We start from the raw sequence: 23246 nt of genomic DNA on the forward strand, positions 1-23246 counted from the left end.
ATGTTCACATAAGAACCATGACTAAAAAACAGAAAACTACAGAACATTAACTTAATATCGTTACAGAAAAACACTTTCAATAGTGTAGAATGGACATTAAGATCCATACCGTAATCACTAACACTACAGGCCAAAGGACTAACCTATCTTAATTTTAATTTTCTTTTATAAACAGTAGTACTTTCTTTTAGTAGAATGCTATGTAATTTTATCTACTCCCACCCCAAATGTAAAAATTAGCTAAAAAGATCAAGGATTCTGGGATGGGGTGAGGGGGTCTTGGAAAATTAGGGAAAAAAGGGATGAAATTTAACATTAACAGTTTTGCCTCACAGTCAGGGTGTTTCCAATAAAGCAAGTATAGTTTGGGATGCAGAGGAAGCAACAGTTACAATCAGGGTTGACACTCAAAATATACAAGACACTATCACACACCAATAAGAATGAACAAACTGGGGCGCCTGGGTGGCTCAGTCGGTTAAGCGACTGCCTTTGGCTCAGGTCATGATCCCGGAGTGCCGGGATCGAGTTCCATGTCTGGCTCCCTGCTCAGCGGGAAGCCTGCCTCTCCCTCTGACGCTTCCCCCTTCTCAGGCCCTCCTGTCTCTCTCTCTCTCAAATAAATAAAATCTTTAAAAAAAAAAAAAAAAAAAAGAATGAACAAATTTTAACTTCATGAAACACCATGGATAAATCCCACAATGTGGAAAAACAGACTTAAAAACACATAATGCAAGATTTCACCTATATAAAGTCTGAAATGAGGAAAATATGGACAATCATGATAGTGGTTACCTTTAGAAGGGGGTGGAAATTGTGACTAGGGAGGCAGGGCATATGGGGGATATCAGGAATGCTGGTAATGCTCTGTGACTTAATCTGGATCCTGGTTACATGGGTATGTTCACTTGGTGAAAACTTACTATGTGGTACACTTATGATTTTTCATGAGTTTATTAGAAACATGTGCATGGGGTGTGCCTAGGTAGCTTAGTGGTTGAGCATCTGCCTTCAGCTCAGGTCATGATCTCAAGGTCCTGGGATTGAGCCCCACATCGGGCTCCCTCCTCAGTGGGGAGTCTGCTTCTCCCTCTGTATGTGCACCCTCTCTCAAATAAATAAATCTTTAAAAAAAAAAAAAACCATGCATGCCATGTACACACACACTGCCCAGTGTAATGTGAGCAACATAAAATCTATTATAATAGACTACCTAGTAGAACTATAGTTCTACTTACAAGCTGAATATTGCCCTGCCTAAAATATGTATGATTACTACATTAATTTAAAAAAATAATTTGGGGGGGGCACCTGGGTGGCTCAGTTGGTTAGGCGTCTGCCTTCAGCTTGAGTCATGACCTCAGGGTCCTGGGATTGACCCCTGCATCAGTTTCCCTGTTCGGCCAGGAATCTGCTTCTCCCTCTCCCTTTGCTCCTCCCCTTCCCCTGCTCACTTGTGCTTGCATGCTCTAATAAGTAAATAAAATTTTTTAAAAAATAATAATTTGGCTGTGGGGCGCCTGGCTGACTCAATCAGTACAGCATGTGGCTCTTATTCTCGGTTGGGATCGTGAGTTCAAGCCCCACACTGGGCATAGAGCTTACTTAAAAAAAATGTGGTTGTTAGTTTTTTACATAAACCCAACGTGAACCACTTGATCCTAAAAATAATCAAAACATTTTTAAAACCTGCTTTCCAATAGAATCAAAAGGTTAGGCTGATATTTCTGTATTGCATTTTACTGACCTCTAGTGACTTGCTTTCATATTCTTTCATAGCAGTAATACACTGGTGCTTGGTACTGATGTTAGTGCTAACTCCAGCTTTAACCATAGTATCTGTACCAGTTGGAGGCTGCAAAAGAAGATAAAGGCAAATTTGAAAGTCTGAAGCAAATGTTTAAGTCCAAACTCTAAATCCCTACTCTCACAGACACAATTCTTCAACCACTGAACTCTATAGTAACTAGTCCTGTAGGTCTTCTGCTAAATGAGACAGTTTCAAGGGTACTTAATTAAATATACTGCATTTCTGATCTCTCCTCTCCTTACATCAAGGTTATCTAAATAAATCAGTATCAGTAATAGTTATCAGATATTAAGCCCATAACCAAGCCATCTAATTATCTACTAAAATATACTTAAGGGGCACCTGGGTGGCTCAGTTGGTTGGGCATCTACCTTTGGCTCAGGTCATGATCCCAAGGTCCTGGGATTGAGCCCTGCATTGGCTCCCTGCTCAGCAGGAAGCCTGCTTCTCCCTCTCCCTCTGCCCCTTCCCCCTGCTCGTGCTCTTTCTCTAATAAATAAAATCTTTAAAAAAAATAAAGAAATAAAATACACTTAAGATTACCTGCATAAGAAAAACTATCCAATTTACCCAACATGTACATTTAAACCTGTATTACTCAGGCTTAATTGCCCCCTACCCTGCTCTAAAATGTCTGCTTTATTTTATTTAATTTTTTGAAGTGTCTGTCTGCTTTATAAGTTGTTGCATTTAAGAAATACAGAAGCCTGGCTTTTTCCCTATAACTTTATAAGGAAAAAGGCACAATATGTAACTAAAGATTTCTACATGTATTGTCGTTTTCTCAATTATTGTACTTTCCAAGAGATAACACACAGTATTTTTCACTATCATTTATATTTAAGTTTATATTAAATTTAGGGTTCTAAATTCAGTATGTTTCTAAATTCTAAAGTTCAGTTTTGAGGCATCTGGGTGGCTCAGTCAGTTAAGCATCTGTCTTTGGCTCAGGTCATGATCTCTGAGTCCTGGGACTGAGCCCCACATCAGGCTCCCTGCTCAGTAGGGAGTTTGCTTCTCCTTCTCCCTCTGTCCCTCCACCCTGCTTATGTTCTCTCTCTCTCTCAAATAAATAAAATCTTAAAAATAAATAAATAAAATAAAGTTCAGTTTCTAAATTATGACTTCGCCACCTTGCCTAAGAAATTCTTCATTTCCTAGAATAAATTTTAACAAGAAGTTAAGCCAAGACCTTTTTGTGCCAGATTTTCTTTAGGCTAACTGTACCTCCAGCCTATTCTAAGTATCTCCCAACCAATCACATCAAGTGGTATCTTATATCAAGTAGTATTCCATACATTTTCATTAATAAATCTTCCACTCTAATCCTCTATCAAGTTCTCTCAAAATAGCCAAGAAAACATCTAACTCTATTGCCCTATTTTGCCATTTCATCAAGAGAAGTTTTATTTTTCATTGGAACACAGAATATTGATGAGTTATTCCATATATCTCTTTAAAGAGGCCCTGTTCTTTTTAAAGACTATTTTTTTAATTTAAATTCAATTAATTAACATATAGTGTATTATTAGTTTCAGATGGTAGAGTTCAGTGATTCATCAGTCTTATATAATACCCAGTGCTCATTACATCATGTGCCCTCCTTACTGTCCATCACCCAGTTACCCCATCCTCTCATCCCCCTCCCCTCCAGCAACCCTCAGTATGATTAAGAGTCTCTTATAGTTTGTCTCCCTCTCTGATTTTGTCTTGAAAGAGACCCTATTTTCAATAATTTTTTTTAGTTTGCCCCCTCATTCCTTTATATAAGGAATGCTGATCATTCAGAGCCAAGTTATGAATGCAGTAAATACAAGTTCAACCTCATACTACCTACTGTAATCAACCTTGTGAATATAAATTTGGGTGGACTGAGCATGATTCACACATAATCAACATTTATGTTTCATGACTTTCCCACCTACTATATAAATATTTACAGATTTTGTTCTTAACACATCTTTCAAGAAGAGTGAGACTAAACTGTGCATAACTGGAAAAAGGAGAAATTTTACCATTCATCCTGCAAAGAGATATACAAATGGAAGAGTAATATATTCCACAAAGACTGGAAGGAAAGACTTACATTAAACTTAATAGTGGTCCCAGTAGGAGCAGCTGTAAAACTACTCGGCCCAAAGAGGGAGCCAGATGTGCTACCAAAAGGATTGGAGGTTGTATTTGTAGTACCAAAAAGTCCCCCACTGCTAGTACTTGTTCCAAAATCTGTAAATTAGGAAGAAAAATGAGATGGCAACAGTTAAGAATTTAAGAATCTGTAAGATATTTTGGAATTGGGCTTTCGCACCATAGGAGCATTACTTTCACATCCTCAAATTTTCTATCTTTCATATCTCCCGACCAAGTTCCTTCAAACCTGCTTCATACAGACACATACATAATTCTAGGCTTCCAACTTTGAAGTGAAACAAAATCTGAATCCCTTTGTCAGCTAAGCATCTATAAAGTTCTTATTGGGCAAACCTGGAAGACAAGTGAAAAGAAATAGTACTCTATTTCATCATAAATTTTATCTCATTTCTCCTTTCTTGATAAGACTCCATGCTGAGGGGCGCCTGGGTGGCTCAGTTGGTTAAGCGACTGCCTTCGGCTCAGGTCATGATCCTGGAGTCCCTGGATCGAGTCCCGCATCGGGCTCCCTGCTCGGCGGGGAGTCTGCTTCTCCCTCTGACCCTCCTCCCTCTCATGCTCTCTGTCTCTCATTCTCTCTGTCTCAAATAAATAAAAATAAAAAAAAAAAATCTTTAAAAAAAAAAAAAAAGACTCCATGCTGAATGAACCTTTCTGAAAACATCATAACAGACTTCAAAAGGGGTCACAGTATATTTTATTTACATACATTAAGACAAACACCTACACAACACCAAAAAGTTCAAAACATACAAATGATCCTATTAGAGCAACCAAACAGATTATTATAAAATTTTGCCCAGTAATTTAGAAAAATTAGTAGGCATGTTGATTATTTTTTAGAATAAATCCCGATTGCCTTACTTTTCCAAAAAGCTGAATTTCAAAAAACTTACATAAAAGTGAATTTAACTGGGGCCGCCTGCATGGCTCAGTTGGTAAAGCGACTGCCTTCAGCTCAGGTCATCATCCTGGAGTCCCGGGAATGAGTCCCGCATCAGGCTCCCTGCTCGCTCAGCAGGGAGTCTGTTTCTCCCTCTGACCCTCCCCCCTTTCTCATGTGCTCTCTCCCTCTCATTTTCTCTCTCTCAAATAAATATATAAATAAAAACTTAAAAAAAAAGTGAATTTAACTGTTATCTAAAGAATATATTTTTCAAAGAGAGATATTACTTCTCAAGAATTTATACATAGGGTGCAGAAATGTCAGTAAGCAATAAAGTTATCTGCCAATATTTAATAGTAAGGGACATCCTAATCACCAATTTAAGAGGAATCAGATTTCACACTGGCCAACTATTTCTTTTCTAAAAACATGTCCTGGGGCGCCTGGGTGGCTCAGCTGGTTAAGCGAATGCCTTCAGCTCGGGTCATGATCCTGGAGTCCCGTGATCGAGTCCCCATCAGGCTCCCTGCTCAGCGGGGAGTCTGCTTCTCCCTCTGACCCTCCCTCCTCTCATGTGCTCTCTCTCTCTCATTCTCGCTCTCTCAAATAAAATCTTTAAAAAAAAACCATCCTAATGTATGGTTTCAAGTAAACAGTCACATCTCTTTTGAATTAGCATGTTAGATTGCATTTTACATTGTTATGGTTAAATATTTCAATACCCCCCAACTTCCCCCCCCCTTTTTTAAAGGTTTTATTTATTTATTTGACACAGAGAGACACAGTGAGAGAGGGAACACAAGCAGGGGGAGTGGGAGAGGGAGAAGCAGGCTTCCCACGGAGCAGGGAGCCTGATGCGGGGCTTGATCCCAGGACCCTGGGATCATGACCCGAACTGCAGGCAGACACATAACGACTGAGCCACCCAGCTGCCCCCCCACAACTTTCCCTTTGTGAAATACTGATAGCTGGCTAACTTATTCATTCTGCTAAGCTTTTGCACTGTGAATGTATCAACTCACAGGGCACACCTGTTCAACTAGTAGTGGCTACCTCAAAGTACTGTGTGGAGAAGTATCCCCAGGCCACATTTAGACTTAAAAGAGAAAGAAACCACCTATTAAAAACATCTGCTGGGGCGCCTGGGTGGCTCAGTCGTTAAGCGTCTGCCTTCGGCTCAGGTCATGATCCCACGGTCCTAGGATCAAGCCCCGCGTCAGGCTCCTCGCTCAGTGGGAGGCCTGCTTCTCCCTCTCCCACTTCCCCTGCTTGTGTTCCCTCTCTTGCTGTGTCTCTCTCTGTCAAATAAATAAATAAAATCTTAAAAAAAAAAAAAATCTGCTATGCGGCACCTGGGGTAGCTCAGTCAGTTAAGTGTCCAACTCTTGACTTCAGCTCAGGTCTTGATCTCGAGGGTCGTGAGTTCAAGCCCTATGTTGGGCTCCACGAGCCCACTTAAATAAAACAACAAAACATCTGCCACGGATAAGGAATGGAAGAGTAACCATGTCACATCTAGTATCTGTTATTCCTCCTTTAGTCTCTTATACCCAATGTGAAACAGAGGCAAGAAGAAGGTGCCCCTGCAGTACAATATGGCTGACTACATGCATTCCTCCTTGAAATTCTCCTCTCTTAACACCTATGACATTACTCTGGCCTGGCTTTTCATCCACTCTCTGGTCATTCTATGTCAGGAGCCTCTTCCTCTGCATATCCTTTGAATACTAGTGCTTCTTAGATTTCCAATCTTGGAGCGATATAGCCCCTTCCTTTCTAGCCTATTGCCACCTGGTGGAGAAAGGAGGTAAATGAACACAGGAAAAAGAAAAAGAGGGAGGGCGCCTGGGTGGCTCAGCTGGTTAAGCGACTGCCTTCGGCTCAGGTCATGATCCTGGAGTCCTGGGATCGAGTCCCACGTCGGGCTCCCTGCTCAGCAGGGAGTCTGCTTCTCTCTCTGACCCTCCCCCCTCTCATGCTCTCTATCTCATTCTCTCTCTCAAATAAATAAATAAAAACTTAAAAAAAAAAAAAGAAAAGAAAGAAAAAGAGGGAGTACATTCAATAAGCAAACCAAACTATTAGACGCAAAAGTCCAATGATGTCCTACTTACTTCCAAAGCCAGTTGGTTTATTTTGTGCAAAGGCATTGTTTTGGGATGAGAAGAGACTGGTCCCTGTACTTGCAGTTCCAAACAAGCTATTTGATGTTCCTGTTGATGTGCCAAACCCAAAGCCAGTGCTTGTGGAAGTAGCTGGCTGACTAAATGAATTAGTACCAAATAATCCTCCTGGATAGATGGAGAGGAAAAAAACAGTTAAATAGATGGACTGGAACCACTAAAGGAAGTCCTATACCAGCTATAAATAAACCACTGTATTCCAAATAAAACCCCTACCTGGTTTGGTCTGTGAATTTCCAAACAGGCCTCCAGTATTGTTGCTAGAACCAAATGCAGATGTTCCAAATGCTCCTCCACTAGTAGTGCCAAAGCCAGTGTCTGAAAAAGCAAAATCCAGGGTCAAAATAAAATCTAAATCAGGTGACCTAATGAAAAGGATTTTAATATTTCTTAACATTTTGTGTTTGAATAGGATCACTGGTCTAATCTGAAAATAATTTTTTCAAAGTTCCATCAGGCTACAAATTACAGAGTTAAAATTAAGCCAGACCTTTTATTCACTGTCCCAGGAGAAAAAAACAAAGTGAAGAGGTGTGACTTTTCAATAAAGTTATAGATGTCGACAGGTTAAAAAAGAGTACCAAGGTAACTAGTGATTGTGAGCTACAGACAAAAGTCAAGTCATCAAAATTAAAGTGTTAAATTCTCTCTAGGCATCATACATTCCAGAGTCACTGGGATGAATGATCCTTCTTTAGGGGAGCACATCAGAATGACCTGGGAAGGTTTTTCAGAATACACATGTTCAGGTTCCAACCAAGATTCTAATTCCATAGTTCTATGACAGGAAATATGTTCAACAACAACAAAAGGAAGGGGCGCCTGGGTGGCTCAGGCTGTTAAGTGCCTGCCTTCGGCTCAGGTCATGATCTCAGGGTCCTGGGATCGAGCCCCTTGTCGGGACTCCCTGCTCAGCAAGGAATCTACTTCTCCCTCTCCCTCTGCCCCCACCCCCGCATCTTGTGCCCTCTCTCTCTCTCAAATAAAATCTTAAAAAAAAAAATTTTTTTTTTCTCTCTCTGCCCCTCTCCCCCCCCACCCCCCGGGCTCATGTGTATGCTCTCTCTAAAAAAATAAAAACGTATTTCAAATACCTTCTATGAATGATCAAAAAAACATGAAAACTCCAAACTTATTTCTATTTTCTTAGAAAATTCTAACAAGATCTTATCCGGTCATTGATCAAAGAGAATTTGTTATAAGACCAAAGTATGAATAAAATTCCTATCTGAAGCTATCAGAATGATATTTTTTTTTTAATTTATTTATTCAAGTATAATTAACACACAGTGTTACATTAGTTTCAGAATCTGTATTTAAGAGTCTGTTTTTTGGTCTCTTTTTTCTTCATCTGTTTTGTTTCTTAAGTTCCACATATGAGTGGAATCATGGTATTTGTCTTTCTCTGACTTATTTCACTTAGCACTATACCCTCTAGGTTCAACCATGTTGCTACAAATGGCAAGATCTCACTCTTTATGAGTAATATTCCTTTGTATATATACCACATCTTTATCCATTCATCAGTCTATGGACACTCGGGTTGTTCCTATATCTTGGCTCTTGCAAATAATGCTGCAATAAACATAGGGGTGCATATATCTTTTTGAATTAGCATTTTGGTTTTCTTTGGGTAAATAAGCAGTAGTGGAATTACTGGATTGTACGCTAATTCTATTTTTTAATTTCTGAGGAACCTCCACACTGTTTTCCACAGTGGCTGTACATTTCCACCAACAGTGGGAAAGGAAGTTCCTTTTTCTCCACATCCTCCCAGCACTTGTATTTGGGTTTTTTATTTCAGCCATCAGATTGGATTTGTTCTTAATAAGAATAGCTTAAGTTTTTCCCCTTCTTTTGTTCTTTTGTAAAACTTACTCTGCCCAAATGTTGAAGTTGTGCCAAAGCCACCAGTGCCACCCCCAAAGGGTGTTCCAAATGACTTATTAAACATCTTCAAAATGAGTCTTTGCTTCAGCAAGCTGAAAGAAGAAAAAATTATCACCTTTTTAAGGACCACAGAATACAATGTAAATTAAAATACAATTTCAAAAAATGTCATTGTACAAGTTTAGTCCCATCCAAACTATAGCATAATGTTCACTCTCATTCAATATCCTAAAACTCTATATAATAAAAGACCTTCTAAAATTGAGCTGAATTATTAGTACCATAATTTAAGGTTAAACTTCATATCCCACCAACAATCATCCCTTATTTAAAACAATGTTTTGTTTTGTTTTTTTAAGTTCCCTTTTAATGAAGATTTTGGGTCCACTATGCCAGATCTAGGAGGTTATCCACAATACCCATTAAAAATTACAATGAAAGGGCAGCTGGGTGGCTCAGGCAGTGAGTGTCTGCCTTCGGTTCGGGTCATGGTCCCAGGGTCCTGGGATCGTGCCCCGCATCGGGCTCCCTGCTCAGCAGGGAACCTGCTTCTCCCTCTCCCACTCCCCCTGCTTGTGTTCCCTCTCTCGCTGTGTCTCTCTCTGTCAAATAAATAAATTTTAAAAATCTTTAAAAAAAAAATTACAATGATATTCTGTCGTCACAACCACCTGAGAAGTTAAAATTTTTGTCAGGCTTTCTTTTCTGTATTTTACATTATAAAAACTTTTTTGCCCTATTTGGGGGGGTATATAAAATGTTGTAATATTAAATGTTCTTTAAACTATGCATGTCCCTCCTACCATCTCCAAATCTGAGATTCTGGTGCCCTGACATTCTCTTTGAGATTACTTCTTAAGACCATTCTTTATGGTCCCCTACTTACCTATCTTTGTCTGGGAACATTACAGAAAATCTTTGGTGAAAATCCCCCACCTCATATGAATGATTCCTCTCCAGTATCTAAACCAGGCACTTAATGAGTTGGACCAAAGTGTTCCAACAAGTACAAAAGTTTGGTTTCCGCCCCTCCCCAGATTTGCATAAAAAAAGTTAATCTATTCAAAAGTAAACACTGTCCCTCTGATAAATTTTCCTTAAACTTAAGGTATCTGCTACCACTTAGCTAGCAGACCACTGAGTAAACTATGTACTTTTTTTTTTTTTTTTAAACTATGTACTTTTAATAAAAATCTCAGGGGGCGCCTGGGTGGCTCAGTCGTTGAGCATCTGCCTTTGGCTCAGGTCATGATCCCGGGGTCCTGGGACCAAGCCCCACATCGGGCTCTCTGCTCAGCGGGAAGCCTGCTTCTCCCTCTCCCACTCCCCCTGCTTGTGTTCCCTCTCCCTGTGTGTCTCTCTGTGTCAAATAAATAAAATCTTAAAAATAAATAAATAAAGATAGATAAAAAATCTCAGAAAATAGCCAATCATACTTATCTGGATTTTGTGACAGGATGATTTTTCTATTATATACACATTGATGGAACAGTTTTTTCTTCTAGTAAATCATACCTCATTCATATAATAGAATCAAACACTTAGAGGTGCTCCCCACAACGTTCTAGTGTTCCTTCAGTACTTCCAGTTATTCTAATAACCAAAACATTTTGTGCAACCCTGGAAAAGATGAAGCTGTCCCTAAATACCTAATGGTTTTACAAAAATCAACATTCTGTCCCCTAAACTCCCCCCAGGAAAAAATTCCAACACTTAGTTCTTTATCCCAACATCCGGGAATTTAATAATTCCAATTAAACAAAGCTCACTGAAACCAGTGGTTCAAGAGAGCCATATCAGAATTAGCTAGCAAGCTTTTCAAAAATAAAACCCCCCAGGCCCCATTCTAGAAATGAGGACCAAAATGTCCAGGGTTGGGATGTAGACATTTGTATTTTGAAAGGCTCTTAAAATGACTCTAATGCATTCTCTTGGAACCAGAGGCTATATTTCACATAAACATCATTTCTCTTTTAGTAATGAGATCTGCTTGAAGTTTCCTGCCTTCTCAATTTAACAGGTGTCACGAAGTGTACAGATTGAGCCTTTACCCTATTAACTGGTGACTCTCCTTTCCAGGGAAAATATTCTTGGAAGTACTTAACAGAAGTCTAGACCTTTGTGGCTCTATCTATGTATTTGTTTTTCAACAGTTCATTTGGAATGACAGTTGTGCTAGGGGTTAGATGTCTAGACCATTTCATTTTGACTGCAATCTCTCTCATACTGCTGTCTTGAGTCACAGCCCCATCACATCCACTTCACTCTCTGTTGACTACATTTTTTGACCCATCATCAGCACAGCAAAAACTGAGGAGTAATAGTTATTACACTAAATTTGCCATCCATTTTCTTATTCATCCCCACAACCAGCCATCTGTTCATGTACATCTGACATCTATACAGCAGATGTATCAGGATTCAGAAGCTAAGTAATAGTTTTTTCTCTGTGACAGTCATCCTCCTATTGAAGATTTTAGAGTTAATTTGGGCACTAGGTTCTACAGACCAAATCCATAGCTCCTAACAATCAAAATTTGCTTCTTAATATTCTTATCCTAATAGGGGCGCTTGGGTGGCTCAGTCAATTGAGCGTCCAACTATTGATCTCGGCTCAGGTAATGATCTCATGGGTCATGAGATGGAGCCCCACGCTGGGCTCCCCAGTTAGCGGGAAGTTAGCTTGAAATTCCCTCTCTCCCTCTGCCCCTCCCCCTGTTCTCTCTGGGGTGCACACTAAGATACATAAATAATCTTTTTTTTTTTTTAAATCTTATCCTGGAGTGCCTGGGTGGCTCAGTCGGTTAAGTATCTGACTCTTGATTTCGGCTCAGGTCATGATCTCAGGGTCATGAGATCAAGCCCCCCCATCGGGCTCCGTGCTCATCAGAGTCTGCTTGTCCCTCTCCCTATGCTCCTCCCCTGCTCGTGCTCTCTCTTTCTCTCTCAAATAAAATCTTAAGAAACATAAAAATGTAAAAAATTTAAAAATCTTATCCTAACATAAAAACCTAACATCACACATATTTCACAAAGGGATTTTAAGTAGTAATAAAATATCCTAGGAAACACCTGTTTATAAGCTCTGATACATTATCCCACAATCCTAAAATGATATTATGCATCACTGTATTTTAAGGATGAGAAAACAGGATCAAGTGTTTACCGAGTTTCCCAAGGTCAAAGAAGTAATAAGTGGTAGAGCCCCAGTTTAATCTATCTTCTGACTTCCCATGGACACCCTCAATCCTAGGAGGGAACATACTAAGCAACAAACAAGAACATGTTTAGTATTAAGGAAATTCATTTCATCTGTTCCAGACCCAAGAACAAGGGACAACGCAGGGACCAAATCCAATTTGGACTCCTGGAAAAAAAGCTTCTCACTCAAGCTCAGCCTATCTTTTCGAGGATCTGGCCATGATGAGCTTGGCTTAGTCTTAAGCCTGAGCATACTGGGATTTAAGTGTTTAAAAAAAAAATTATCACCATGGAAATAAACTAGGATTTTGGAAACAGCCTCATGATTTTTATCATAATTGCTAGAAATTAAAGAATGGCTAATACAGTTAACCTTTTGTCCTTCAAACAAATCATTTTGACTATGCTATGAAATGTCAGTGACTCAATGAAAAATGTCCCATTCACTAGACTTTCCCTTTCTAAACCTACTAATTCATTCTTCAAAACCTAGCTCAGTGGGTGCCTGGATGGCTCAGTCAGTTGACAGCCCTCTTGGTTTTGGTTCAGGTCCTAATCTCAGGGTCATGAGATTGAGCACTGCCTCAGGTTCCACACTCAGCGTGGAGTCTGCTTGAGATTCTCTCCCTCTCCCTCTGCTCCTTCCACTGCTCATGTGTGCACATGTGCTTTCTCTCTCAAATAAAATCTTAAACAAAAAACCTAGCTCAAGCGTCATCCCTTCCATAAGCTTTCATAGCTCCTTCTAGCAATTAGTCAGTCATTCCTCTGAGCTTACACAACACATGATTCATTTATAAGTATTAATCTTGACTCTGACTCTTTATGGTGGACACTGTGATAATACCAAATACCTGGGATTTGTAGTCCCAGCTGCTGAGCAGTACTACCAAAAGATAACACTCAGCTGTTGATCCTCTTCAGAACTGCCTCCACTGTAAGAGTTGCCTTACTCAGTGTCATATCCTCTTCCTAGGGTAGTCCATATGCAAAATCAGGGCCTTTCACCCCAACTTAATCTAATTCTGAAGGGTGTTCCCAGCTTCACATTCTCCACAGGATTGGCTGAGGCCTTCATTAAGATAGTATCACAACTCAATTTCTCCCTCAGCCCATTCCTCTTCTCTCCCAAGGTGGTGATCCCAAAGCACTCTGTAACAAAACTCATGCAACACTCTCTCTAATTCAGAGTCTACTTTCCAAGGAGCTCAACCTTTGAAACCTCCAACCCTCCCCAATACACAATAAACTTCTCCAGGATAGAGACAGTATCATTGGTTTACTATCCCAGAAACTAACAAAGGGTCTGAAACATATACAGTTGACCTTTATTTTTTTTTTATTTTTATTTTTTAAGATTATTTATTTATTTATTCATTAGAGACAGAGAGAGAGAGGCAGAGGGAGAAGCAGGCTCCCAAGGAGCAGAGAGCCCGACGCGGGACTCGATCCCAGGACCCTGAGATCATGACCTGAGCCGAAGGCAGACGCTTAGCCATCTGAGCCACCCAGGCGCCCGGTACAGTTGACCTTTAAACAATGCAGGTTTTAGAACTTCTGGTGCCCCCAAAACTTAAGTACCTAATAACCCACTGTTGACTAGAAGCCTTACCAATAACATAAATAGTTGATTAACACATATTTTGTATGTTATGTACATTATATACTGCATTACAGTAAAGTAAGTTACAGAAAAGAAATATTAAGAAGGTCATAAAGAAGAGAAAATACATTTATAGTGCTGTACCATATTTATTGAAACAATTCCATGTGTAAGTGGACATGTGCAGTTCAAACCCTTGTTGTTGGAGGGTCAAGTGTACTCATTTTCTAAACTAATGACAATAACCACTAATGTGTTTTTTAAACAAAGGCTGTATGATCAACGTATTTTAGAAGTAACTTCTAACTTAAAATCAAGTGTGATGAATTCTCAGAACAAAAGGAAACCATGAAAGGGAAGATTCTTGGTAGAATTTGTCATTTAAGAGGTTGCAAAAAGGAAGAGATCACAAAATGGCTGGATACAACCAGCAAATAGTTGTTTGGTTTGTTATATATATGGTCTATTTCACATATATATGTATGCATGTATGCAGAAATGTTTATGTATGCATTTATATTATCTCAAACTAGCTGATAACATTTAAAATAGGGCTAGGTCAGAAAAACATTTTGAGTTTGAGTTTGTAACTTCTGATATAATCAGAGGGAGGACCCATACATTTAAAACTGGAAGAGCAGTAAGTGCCAGGAAGCACAACAGGAAGTCAAATGTAGGTCAGAATGTGAATAGGAAATATGAGGAAAAATTTGTGGGGAATTAGAATGTGAACTGGACCTTGGGGGACTAGAAAGACAAGAGAGGAAATAAGCATCAGGATAAATAAGGTACACAGATAAGAATGGGTATTTGTGTACTTATCCTATCTGGCCTTGTGTTTTAACACCAAAGCTCAGCTTCCCTCATATGATAAGGATATAATAAATGAACTTATTAGTTCATTAGGTAGATGTCATTAACCTTAAATTATCCAACTACAGAAGTAAACCAGAGCACTCTGCTACATATGTAGCCAGGATACGGTATGAAGAATAGGACACCACCAGAATATTTGGACAAAGTTATCCTAGAGAGTTATTTCAAGTAAAAGATGTTTAATGAAAAAAAGCAAACTGCAAAAAGATACATTTGGCAGATTATGTAAAATAGAAAAGACAATACACTCTTATTCATAGTAAGAGTAAAAAGGAAGACTAGAAGAAATACATGAAAGTGGTGGCCTCTAGAGAAAGGCAGGTAAATGGTATCTGGGACAAAGAATTCAGAGGACCCAAACTTTTCCATCATGTTTATTTCTTCTATTACCAGCAACAACAACAAAAAAGATCTAGAGGATGCAGATAATCTGCACTATTTTTCTATTAAAGAAAAAAAAAAAAAAGCTTTCCAGCCCCGGCCCCAGACGTAGCAGCCGCCGAGGTGTTGATGCCCAAGAAGAACCAAATTGCCATTTATGAACTCCTTTTCAAGGAGGGAGTGATGGTGGCCAAGAAGGATGTCCACATGCCCAAACACCCTGAGCTGGCAGACAAGAATGTGCCCAACCTTCACGTCATGAAGGCCATGCAGTCTCTCAAATCACGAGGCTACGTAAAGGAACAGTTTGCCTGGAGACATTTCTACTGGTACCTTACCAACGAGGGCATCCAGTATCTCCGTTATTACCTCCACCTGCCCCCCGAGATTGTGCCTGCCACTCTGCGTCGCAGCCACCCTGAGACTGGCCGACCACGGCCCAAAGGTCTGGAGGGAGAGCGACCTGCAAGACTCACACGAGGGGAAACTGACAGAGACACCTACAGACGAAGCGCTGTGCCCCCTGGTGCCGACAAGAAAGCTGAGGCCGGGGCTGGGTCAGCAACTGAGTTCCAGTTTAGAGGCGGATTTGGTCGTGGACATGGTCAGCCACCTCAGTAAAGTTGGAGATGTTTTGTGTTGAATAAATTTGTAGCCAGAAAAAAAAAAAAAAAAGGTAGGGGTGCCTGGCTAGCTCAGTTGGTAGAGCATGTGACTCTTGATTTTGGCTCAGTCATGATTTGGGGTTGTGAGATTGAGCCCTGTGTCTGGCTCTGTGTTGGGCATGGAGCCTGCTTAAGATTCTCTCTCTCTCAGGGCGCCTGGGTGGCTCAGTCGTTAAGCGACTGCCTTCGGCTCAGTCATGATCCCAGGGTTCTGGGATTGAGCCCTACATCGAGCTCCCCGCTCCATGGGAAGCCTGCTTCTCCCTCTCCCACTCTCCCTGCTTGTGTTCCCTCTCTGTGTGTCTCTGTCAAATAAATAAAATCTTAGAAAAAAAAAAAAAAGAGGCGCGCCTGGGTGGCTCAGTCGTTGGGCATCTGCCTTCGGCTCAGGTCATGATCCCGGGGTCCTGGGATCGAGCCCCACGTCGGCCTCCCTGCTCCACGGGAGGCCTGCTTCTCCCTCTCCCACTCCCCCTGCTTGTGTTCCTGCTCTCGCTGTGTCTTTCTCTGTCAAATAAATAAATAATCTTTAAAAAAAAAAAAATTCTCTCCCTCTGCCCCATCCCCCTCACGCTAGTGATCTCCCCCCCCCTTAAAAAAAAGGGGGGGGGAGTAATCCTAGAGATTGCTATGTGTGGAACTTCTAAATCTATTCAAGTTCAAAGGCATATCAAAAAAAAAAAACTTTAGGGCGCCTGAGTGGCTCAGTTGGTTCAGCCACCGCCTTCGGCTCAGGTCATGATCCTGGAGTCCCGGGATTGAGTCCCTCATCGGACTCCCTGCTCGGCGGGGAGTCTGCTTCTCCCTCTGACCCTCCCCCTTCTCATGCTGTCTCACTCTATCTCATTCTCTCTCTCATATAAATAAATAAAATCTTAAAAAAAAAAAAGTTTAAAGGCATATCATACATTCAAGTCTTTATCCTTTTAAATATATTAACCTGGCCCAAACGGAAATACTAGCTAACATTTGAATTCTTACTATGTCCCAGGCACTGGCCTAAGTACATTTTACAAATTATCTTATATAAACCTCCCAAGAATCCAAAGAGGTAGGTATTTTGATCCCTATTCTACAAATGGTGAAATTGAGCATGATCACAAAGCTACTTTTGACTATTAGCTGTGCGTAGAGAGCCCAGAACTCCTAGAGAAAGAACACTGACAACTAAAAGGAAAAATGACTTTACATTCACTATAAATAAGAAAGCTATAGGGACCCCTGGGTGGCTCAGTCGGTTAAGCTGCTGCCTTAGGCCTGGGTCATGATCCCAGGGTCCTGGGATTAATTCCCGCATCGGGCTCCTTGCTCAGCAGGGAGCCTGCTTCTCCCGCTCTCTCCCCCGCTGCTTGTGCTCTGTCAAATAAATAAAATCTTTAAAAAAAAAAATAAGAAGGCTATAAAACCAAAATTTGGCAGTATTAATCCAGCACTATCAGGGGAAAGAGACATTTCTCTGGCAAACATGACAGTTCTAATCATCAGAAAGGTAACTGCTCACTCTTACGGAATGACAATTTATGTGGCCTAGATGAATTTTTCTGAAAAGATTAACCACTTTCTTTATGGATGGATGTACTTATACTCACTGCAAAAAAAAATTTTTTTGTAAGACATATTAAGAAAGAAAAAATTGGGCGCCTGGGTGGCTCAGTTGGTTAAGCGACTGCCTTCGGCTCAGGTCATGGTCCCGGAGTCCTGGGATCGAGTCCCACATCGGGCTCCAAGCTCAGCAGGGAGCCTGCTTCTCCCTCTGACCCTCTCTCCTCTCATGCTATTTCTCTCTCTCTCTCTAATAAATAAATAAATAAAATCTTTAAAAAAAAAAAAAGAAAAAGAAAAATTGCTGGGGCACCTGGGTAGAGCATGCAACTCTTGATCTCGAGGTTGTAAATTTAAGCCCCACACTGGGTGCAGAGATTACTTAAAAATAAAAAAATAAACAAACATAAAAAATAAGGGGCATCTGGGTGGCTCAGTTGGTTAAGCGAATGCCTTCAGCTCAGGTCATGATCCTGGAGTCCCAGGGTTGAGTCCCACATCCGGCTCCTGCTCAGCAGGGAGTCTGCTTCTCCCTCTGACCCTCTCCCCTCTCATGCTCTCTACCCCAAATAGATAGATAAAATCTTAAAAAAATAAAAAATAAAAATTGCCGTTCAAGCCTCACTATTCCACAACTGTCCCAGATTAGACCCTTCAGACTCTTTATCAGTATAAAAACACATCCCCTTCCCCTCCCCCTTTCCAAACCCAATTACGTAAACTAATGCCTCCCAGCTGCTTTTAGTTATGCAATATATTTGTTGTCATACCTGCCACTTGAGTATATGAACTGTTTGCTGCTCTGGTAAAAAGCACCTGGATTTTGCTCAATTTCTTCCATTAGGGTGTAAATTAATTTAAAATAATCTATATTATTTAATAGAGCTCCTTTCCTCACAGTGCTGAGCAATATTTTCATTCCCTTAACATAATCTTCATTTGACAAACAGAAGTAGTGAAAAGAATACATCAACTTTGGAGTAAGACAAATCTGTATTTAAAACTCTCCACCACTTACTATCTTTGCAATTCTCTGTAAATCTAAAATTAACTCAAAATAAAAAGTTAAAAAGGAATTTAAGAAACCCTGCCATTTGCTACTGTGTAACTGTACTTGTCATGATATTCAACCTCTTAGACCTCTGTCTACACTTGAACAGGGATTTTCCAGCCTACACTGAAGGACAAAGATGCCTCAAACTACAGCTCCTCAAAAGCTTTGTTTGTTTTTAAAGATTTTTAAATTTTTTAAAGTAATCTCTACACCCAAAAGCAGGTTTTTCTTTAGCTTTTCAACAAATATTTTTACAATATTTTTAGTTAGAAAAATGCACATTAATTTTCCCTTGCTCTAAGCCTTGACTGCTCAATGCCTAGCTAGAACACCATACATAAAATGATTTCCCAATACTTCAATGTCCTCTACTGACCATTTAATACAACCATAAAATACCACTGTAAACAACAAAAACAAACACCCACTCCATACACACACTGAGGTCACTTTGATCATTCATTCTCTTCCACTCATCTCACATCCCTAGTCTCATTCCCAGCAAGTCACCTTTAATCTACAAATCCATTCACCTATTTCTTAAGAAGCTTAGTCCACCAAGAAAGCTTAGGTGTGGGGGCACCTGTGTGGCTCAGATGGTTAAGCGTCTGCCTTCTGGCTCAGGTCATGATCCCAGGGTCCTGGGATCGAGTCCCACATCGGGCTCCCAGCTCAGCGGGGAGCCTGCTTCCCCCTCTCCCTTTGCTGCTCCCCCTGCTTGTGTTCTCTCTATCTCTCTGTCTCAAATGAATAAATAAAATCTTAAAAAAAAAAAAGCTTAGGTGTGTAGATACCACAGGTCAAAGGAGCATGTGGAAATAAATAAGGTATGAAGTGATGAGTGAGTGCAACATGCATTCATGAAGGATTGAACTGTTCCCTTCCTGAACAAGAGTCCTAATTCAGTCAATTCTTTCTTCCCTTAATTAGTGGTTTTCAAATATTTTTAGCTACGGAACCCAACACATAAAACAGACATAAGCAGAAGCTGCTCTCGCTGAAGTAAAGAGGAATAGGTGAAGTAGTGCTTTCAAAGAACCAATGTGAAAAATCATTGTCCTTCCTAGTGATTCTGAAAGTGAGGTCTGAAGGCCCCTAAAAGTCCTTGAATCCTCTTCCAGGGTGTCCATGAAGTCAAAACTATTTTCATAATAATACTAAGACATTATTTACCTTTTTTTTTTTTTAACTGTACTAACCTCAGCACTGGGGTGCAAAAGCAATGGTGTATAAAACTGCTGGACCCTGAGCATGAATCAGGACAATGACCCAAACTATAAAACAGTCACTGAATTCTTCACTGCCACACACAACACACACAAAAAATACACTTTCACTTGAATGCCTTTGATGAAGTTGTAAAAATTAGTGATTATTAATTCTTGACATTTCAGTACACATTTTTTAAATATTCTGTGGTTATTGTTTGAGATGAAATGGGAACTACTCAAAAGCACTTCTGTGTATGGAAATACAAGGGCTATCTCAAAGAATAACACCTGTGTGATTACCTTAGAAGGCTGAACCAGCTGATTTTTCATGGAACACCATTTTTACTTCAGAGAATAAATGACAAAACTATGGTTATTCAGATTTGAAATGAAAATTAGAATTATGTCTGCCACTATGAGCTTATCAGCTCATTCTTTTTTAAAGGATTTTATTTATTTGACAGATAGAGACATAGCGAGAGAGGGAACACAAGCAGGGGGAGTGGGAGCACGAGAAGCAGGCTCCCCGCCGAGCAGGGAGTCCGATGTGGGGCCTGATCCCAGGACCCTGGGATCATGACCTGAGCCGAAGGCAGATGCTTAACGACTGAGCCACCCAGGCGCCCCTTGTCAGCTCATTCTCAAAGGACTTATCTGATGAGATGGGTGAAAATGTTAACTGTATAATTAAATCTGTCAACATTGGGAAGAGCTACATAACCCAGTGAACCAATGATTTCTAAACAACCAATGTATGATGTCATAAAATCATGCATGAGTAAATATCCATTCAAAGTGCAAGACAAACCAATGAATTTTAATGTAACACCGGACTAAGTTCAAGAATATGGCTTCAGGGCGCCTGGGTGGCTCATTCAGTTAAGCCTCTGCTTCAGCTCGGGTCTTGATCCCAGAGTCCTGGGATCCCCTGAGTTCCGCATGGAGTTCTGCATCGGGCTCCCTGCTCAGCAGGGAATCTGCTTCTCCCTCTCTCCCTCCCTCCTGCTCTGTGTGTGCGTGCGCTCTCTCTCAAATAAATAAAATCTTTAATAATATGGCTTCAGATTCCACACTGCAACAAATTTTTAGAAACATCTGAGTGTAGGGGCACCTGGGTGGCTCAGTTGTTAAGCGCCTACCTTCGGCTCAGGTCATGATCCCAGGGTCCTGGGATCGAGCCCTGGATCGGGCTCCTTGCTCCACGGGAAGCCTGCTTCTCCCTCTCCTACTCCCCCTGCTTGTGTTCCTGCTCTGGCTATCTCTCTGTCAAATAAATAAATAAAATCTTAAAAAAAAAATTCCTCTTTTCCATCTACTTATCTGTATGAGGCTGGGATTTTCTTCCCATACTTCAACCGAAACAACTTATCAACTGTGAATGCAAAAGATCTGCAAGTCCAGTGATCTCCTACTAAGCCAGACATCAAAGAGATTTACAAACACGTAAAACGCCACCACCCTTGTCACTAAATTTTTTAGCAATTTTTCATAAAATTGTTATATTAACAAATGAGTTTATTATTTTTTAAGTCAATATTATCTTTTAAAACTTTAATTTCTAGTATAGTAAATATGAGTAGATATAACCCACATAACAAAAGCTGTCTGGAATCTTCAATAATTTTTAAAAGTATAAAGGAGTCCAAAGACCTCAAATTTTGACAACTGCTATACTAGACTATTGTTATAGTCTTCTAATTCATCTGCCAGACTCGAGTTTCACATCTTCCAATTTACCCTACTACCCACCAGCTTAAACTCACTGTATCAGACTTAGCTAATTAGAGCTGTATTTTAATAATTTTTATTTCTCTACTACAAAACTGCAATTACGCTGAATTAAGTACAAACTCTTCAATATGACAATTCGCAGTGTCACTACAATGGGACAAGACTCCAATCAATGCATGTAACTGTATCAGTGAAATGGAAAGATAATGGAATCCCACAGCACCACATTTAATTACATCAATTCAACTACAAACTCTTTTTGCCCTCTTCCACAAAAAGAGAAATAAATATTGCTTTATTTTCCCAATGGCCTATCCCCTTTCAAACAAGACCTTGATTTCTATCCCAGAGAAAGGGAGGCTACCACAAAAATAAAAGAGACTCTAGGACTCTTAGCTTTTCAGCTTCCTGAAACAATTCCAGATTTTAATAACTTTAAAGGACACTCTATCAAGATGCAATTTATTAGGGGCACCTGGGTGACTCAGTCGGTTAAGCGGCTGCCTTCAGCTTGGGTCGTGATCCCAGGGTCCTGGAATCGAGCCCCACAGGCCCACATCGGGCTCCCTGCTCAGCAGGGAGCCTGCTTCTCCCTCGGCTTGCCGCTCCCCCGCTTGTGCTTGCTCTCCTCCCACCTCTGTCAAATAAATAAAATCTTGAAAAAAAAGAAAAAGATGCAATTTATTAGCTGACTTTACAAGCACACACCAGGCAAGATAAAGTTATGGCATTACTGAAATATTGGTAATGTTTTCTCAAAAGCAGTGATCTCTCAATCAGGGCAATTTTGCCTCCCAGTGGACATGTGACAATATTTGGAGACCTTCCTAATTGTTACAACTCGGGGGGGGGGGCTGTTATGGATATCTAATGGGTAGATGTGGGGAACGCTGCTGAACACCCTACAATAAGCTCCCAGACAAAAAGAATTATCTGGCCCAAAACGTCAACAGTGCAGAGGCTGAAAAATCTTCTCTAGAGACATGCTATGCCAAATACTTAGGCATAATACCAAACCCAAAGAAATGCACCAAATTCTCAAGAAACACTGTATACATACCTTACCTCTACTACCTATATTGTTAAATCTCCTAAAATTTCTTAGTCCCCTAACCTTTCGACAAATTACATAATTACAGATGTGCACTGTCAGAAATTAAACATCACAACTTGTATCCCTTAATTCTTAGGTTAATTGCTACAATAAAAATATCACAATAAAATAATATACCCAATTTCTTTCAAGCTGTGAATTTGGTTCCCTAAAAGTTCTATCTGTTCTTAGCTATCTAGGAGCTAGTAGACACGAATAAAGTCAGGTACCAAAGTACCATGTAATGTATGAACGGTATGAGTCCTCTTATCTAGGCTCCGTTTTTCCGGAGCACACATATACCCAGTCTTTTTACAGACTATTTTTAGGTTTAGCTGTTCCGTATTTGTTTATCCCTTCAAGTAAACACTGAATGCCTACTATGTGCCAAGCAACCTGAATACAAAGATAAGACAGGGGCGCCTGGGAGGCTAGTCGGTTAAGCATCCAACTCTTGATTTCGGCTAAGGTCATCATCTCAGGATTGTGATTCTGAGCCCCACATGGCTCCGCACCAGCAGGGAGTCGGCTTGGATTCTCTTTCTCTCTCTCCCTCTCCCTCCTTCCCTCTCTCTCTTTCCCTCTTTCTAAAATAAATAAATAGGGTGCCTGGGTGGGTCAGTTGGTTGGGCAACTGCCTTCGGCTCAGGTCATGATCCTGGAGTCCCGGGATCGAGTCCCGCATCGGGCTCCCTGCTCGGCGGGGAGTCTGCTTCGCCCTCTGACCCTACCCCCTCTCATGTGCTCTCTTCTCTCTCTCAAATAAATAAAATCTTTAAAAAAAAAATTAAATAAATAAATCTTAAAAAAAGATAAGACAAATATATTTTACCACAGTCTAGTAAGATAAACAGCTAAAATACAAAATGATCTGTGCTATAAATAGAAGTATCAAATAAGTGTTATGGAAGCTTGCAGGAGACAGAATGCCAGGAAAGGCTTCCCAGAAGAGGGTGATGCTTGAACTGA

At 40.4% G+C, this 23246-nt stretch overlaps 2 protein-coding genes across 11 annotated transcripts in view; one reads left to right on the top strand and one right to left on the bottom strand.

The window, feature by feature from the left end:
• NUP98 (nucleoporin 98 and 96 precursor) overlaps nt 1-23246 on the bottom strand; it is a 120627-nt gene that overhangs the window by 95621 nt on the left and 1760 nt on the right. For 9 of the 10 annotated variants that reach the window (XM_064577001.1, XM_064576999.1, XM_045894309.3 and 6 more), the window contains exons 2-6: nt 8909-9012; nt 7247-7348; nt 6962-7138; nt 3897-4036; nt 1748-1855 (exon numbers count right to left, since the gene is read on the bottom strand). In XM_064577001.1, the coding sequence (XP_064433071.1) occupies nt 1748-1855; nt 3897-4036; nt 6962-7138; nt 7247-7348; nt 8909-8984 (603 nt within the window). In that variant the 5' untranslated portion in view covers nt 8985-9012. Of the gene's footprint in view, nt 1-1747; nt 1856-3896; nt 4037-6961; nt 7139-7246; nt 7349-8908; nt 9013-20592; nt 20717-23246 lie in introns of those variants that run through there. The other variant, XM_064576997.1, reaches the window with a different exon arrangement.
• On the top strand, nt 14710-15656 carry LOC123857457 (small ribosomal subunit protein eS10-like). Its single transcript, XM_045894314.3, has 2 exons — nt 14710-14768; nt 15053-15656. The coding sequence occupies exons 1-2, from the start codon at nt 14710-14712 to the stop codon at nt 15600-15602; spliced, it is 609 nt and encodes a 202-aa protein (XP_045750270.2). The 3' UTR covers nt 15603-15656.

Source organism: Mirounga angustirostris, unplaced genomic scaffold (assembly GCF_029215605.1).
Source record: "Mirounga angustirostris isolate CCGP_5_RB_7025 unplaced genomic scaffold, mMirAng1.0.hap1 SCAF_13, whole genome shotgun sequence".
Taxonomy (NCBI): domain Eukaryota; kingdom Metazoa; phylum Chordata; class Mammalia; order Carnivora; family Phocidae; genus Mirounga; species Mirounga angustirostris.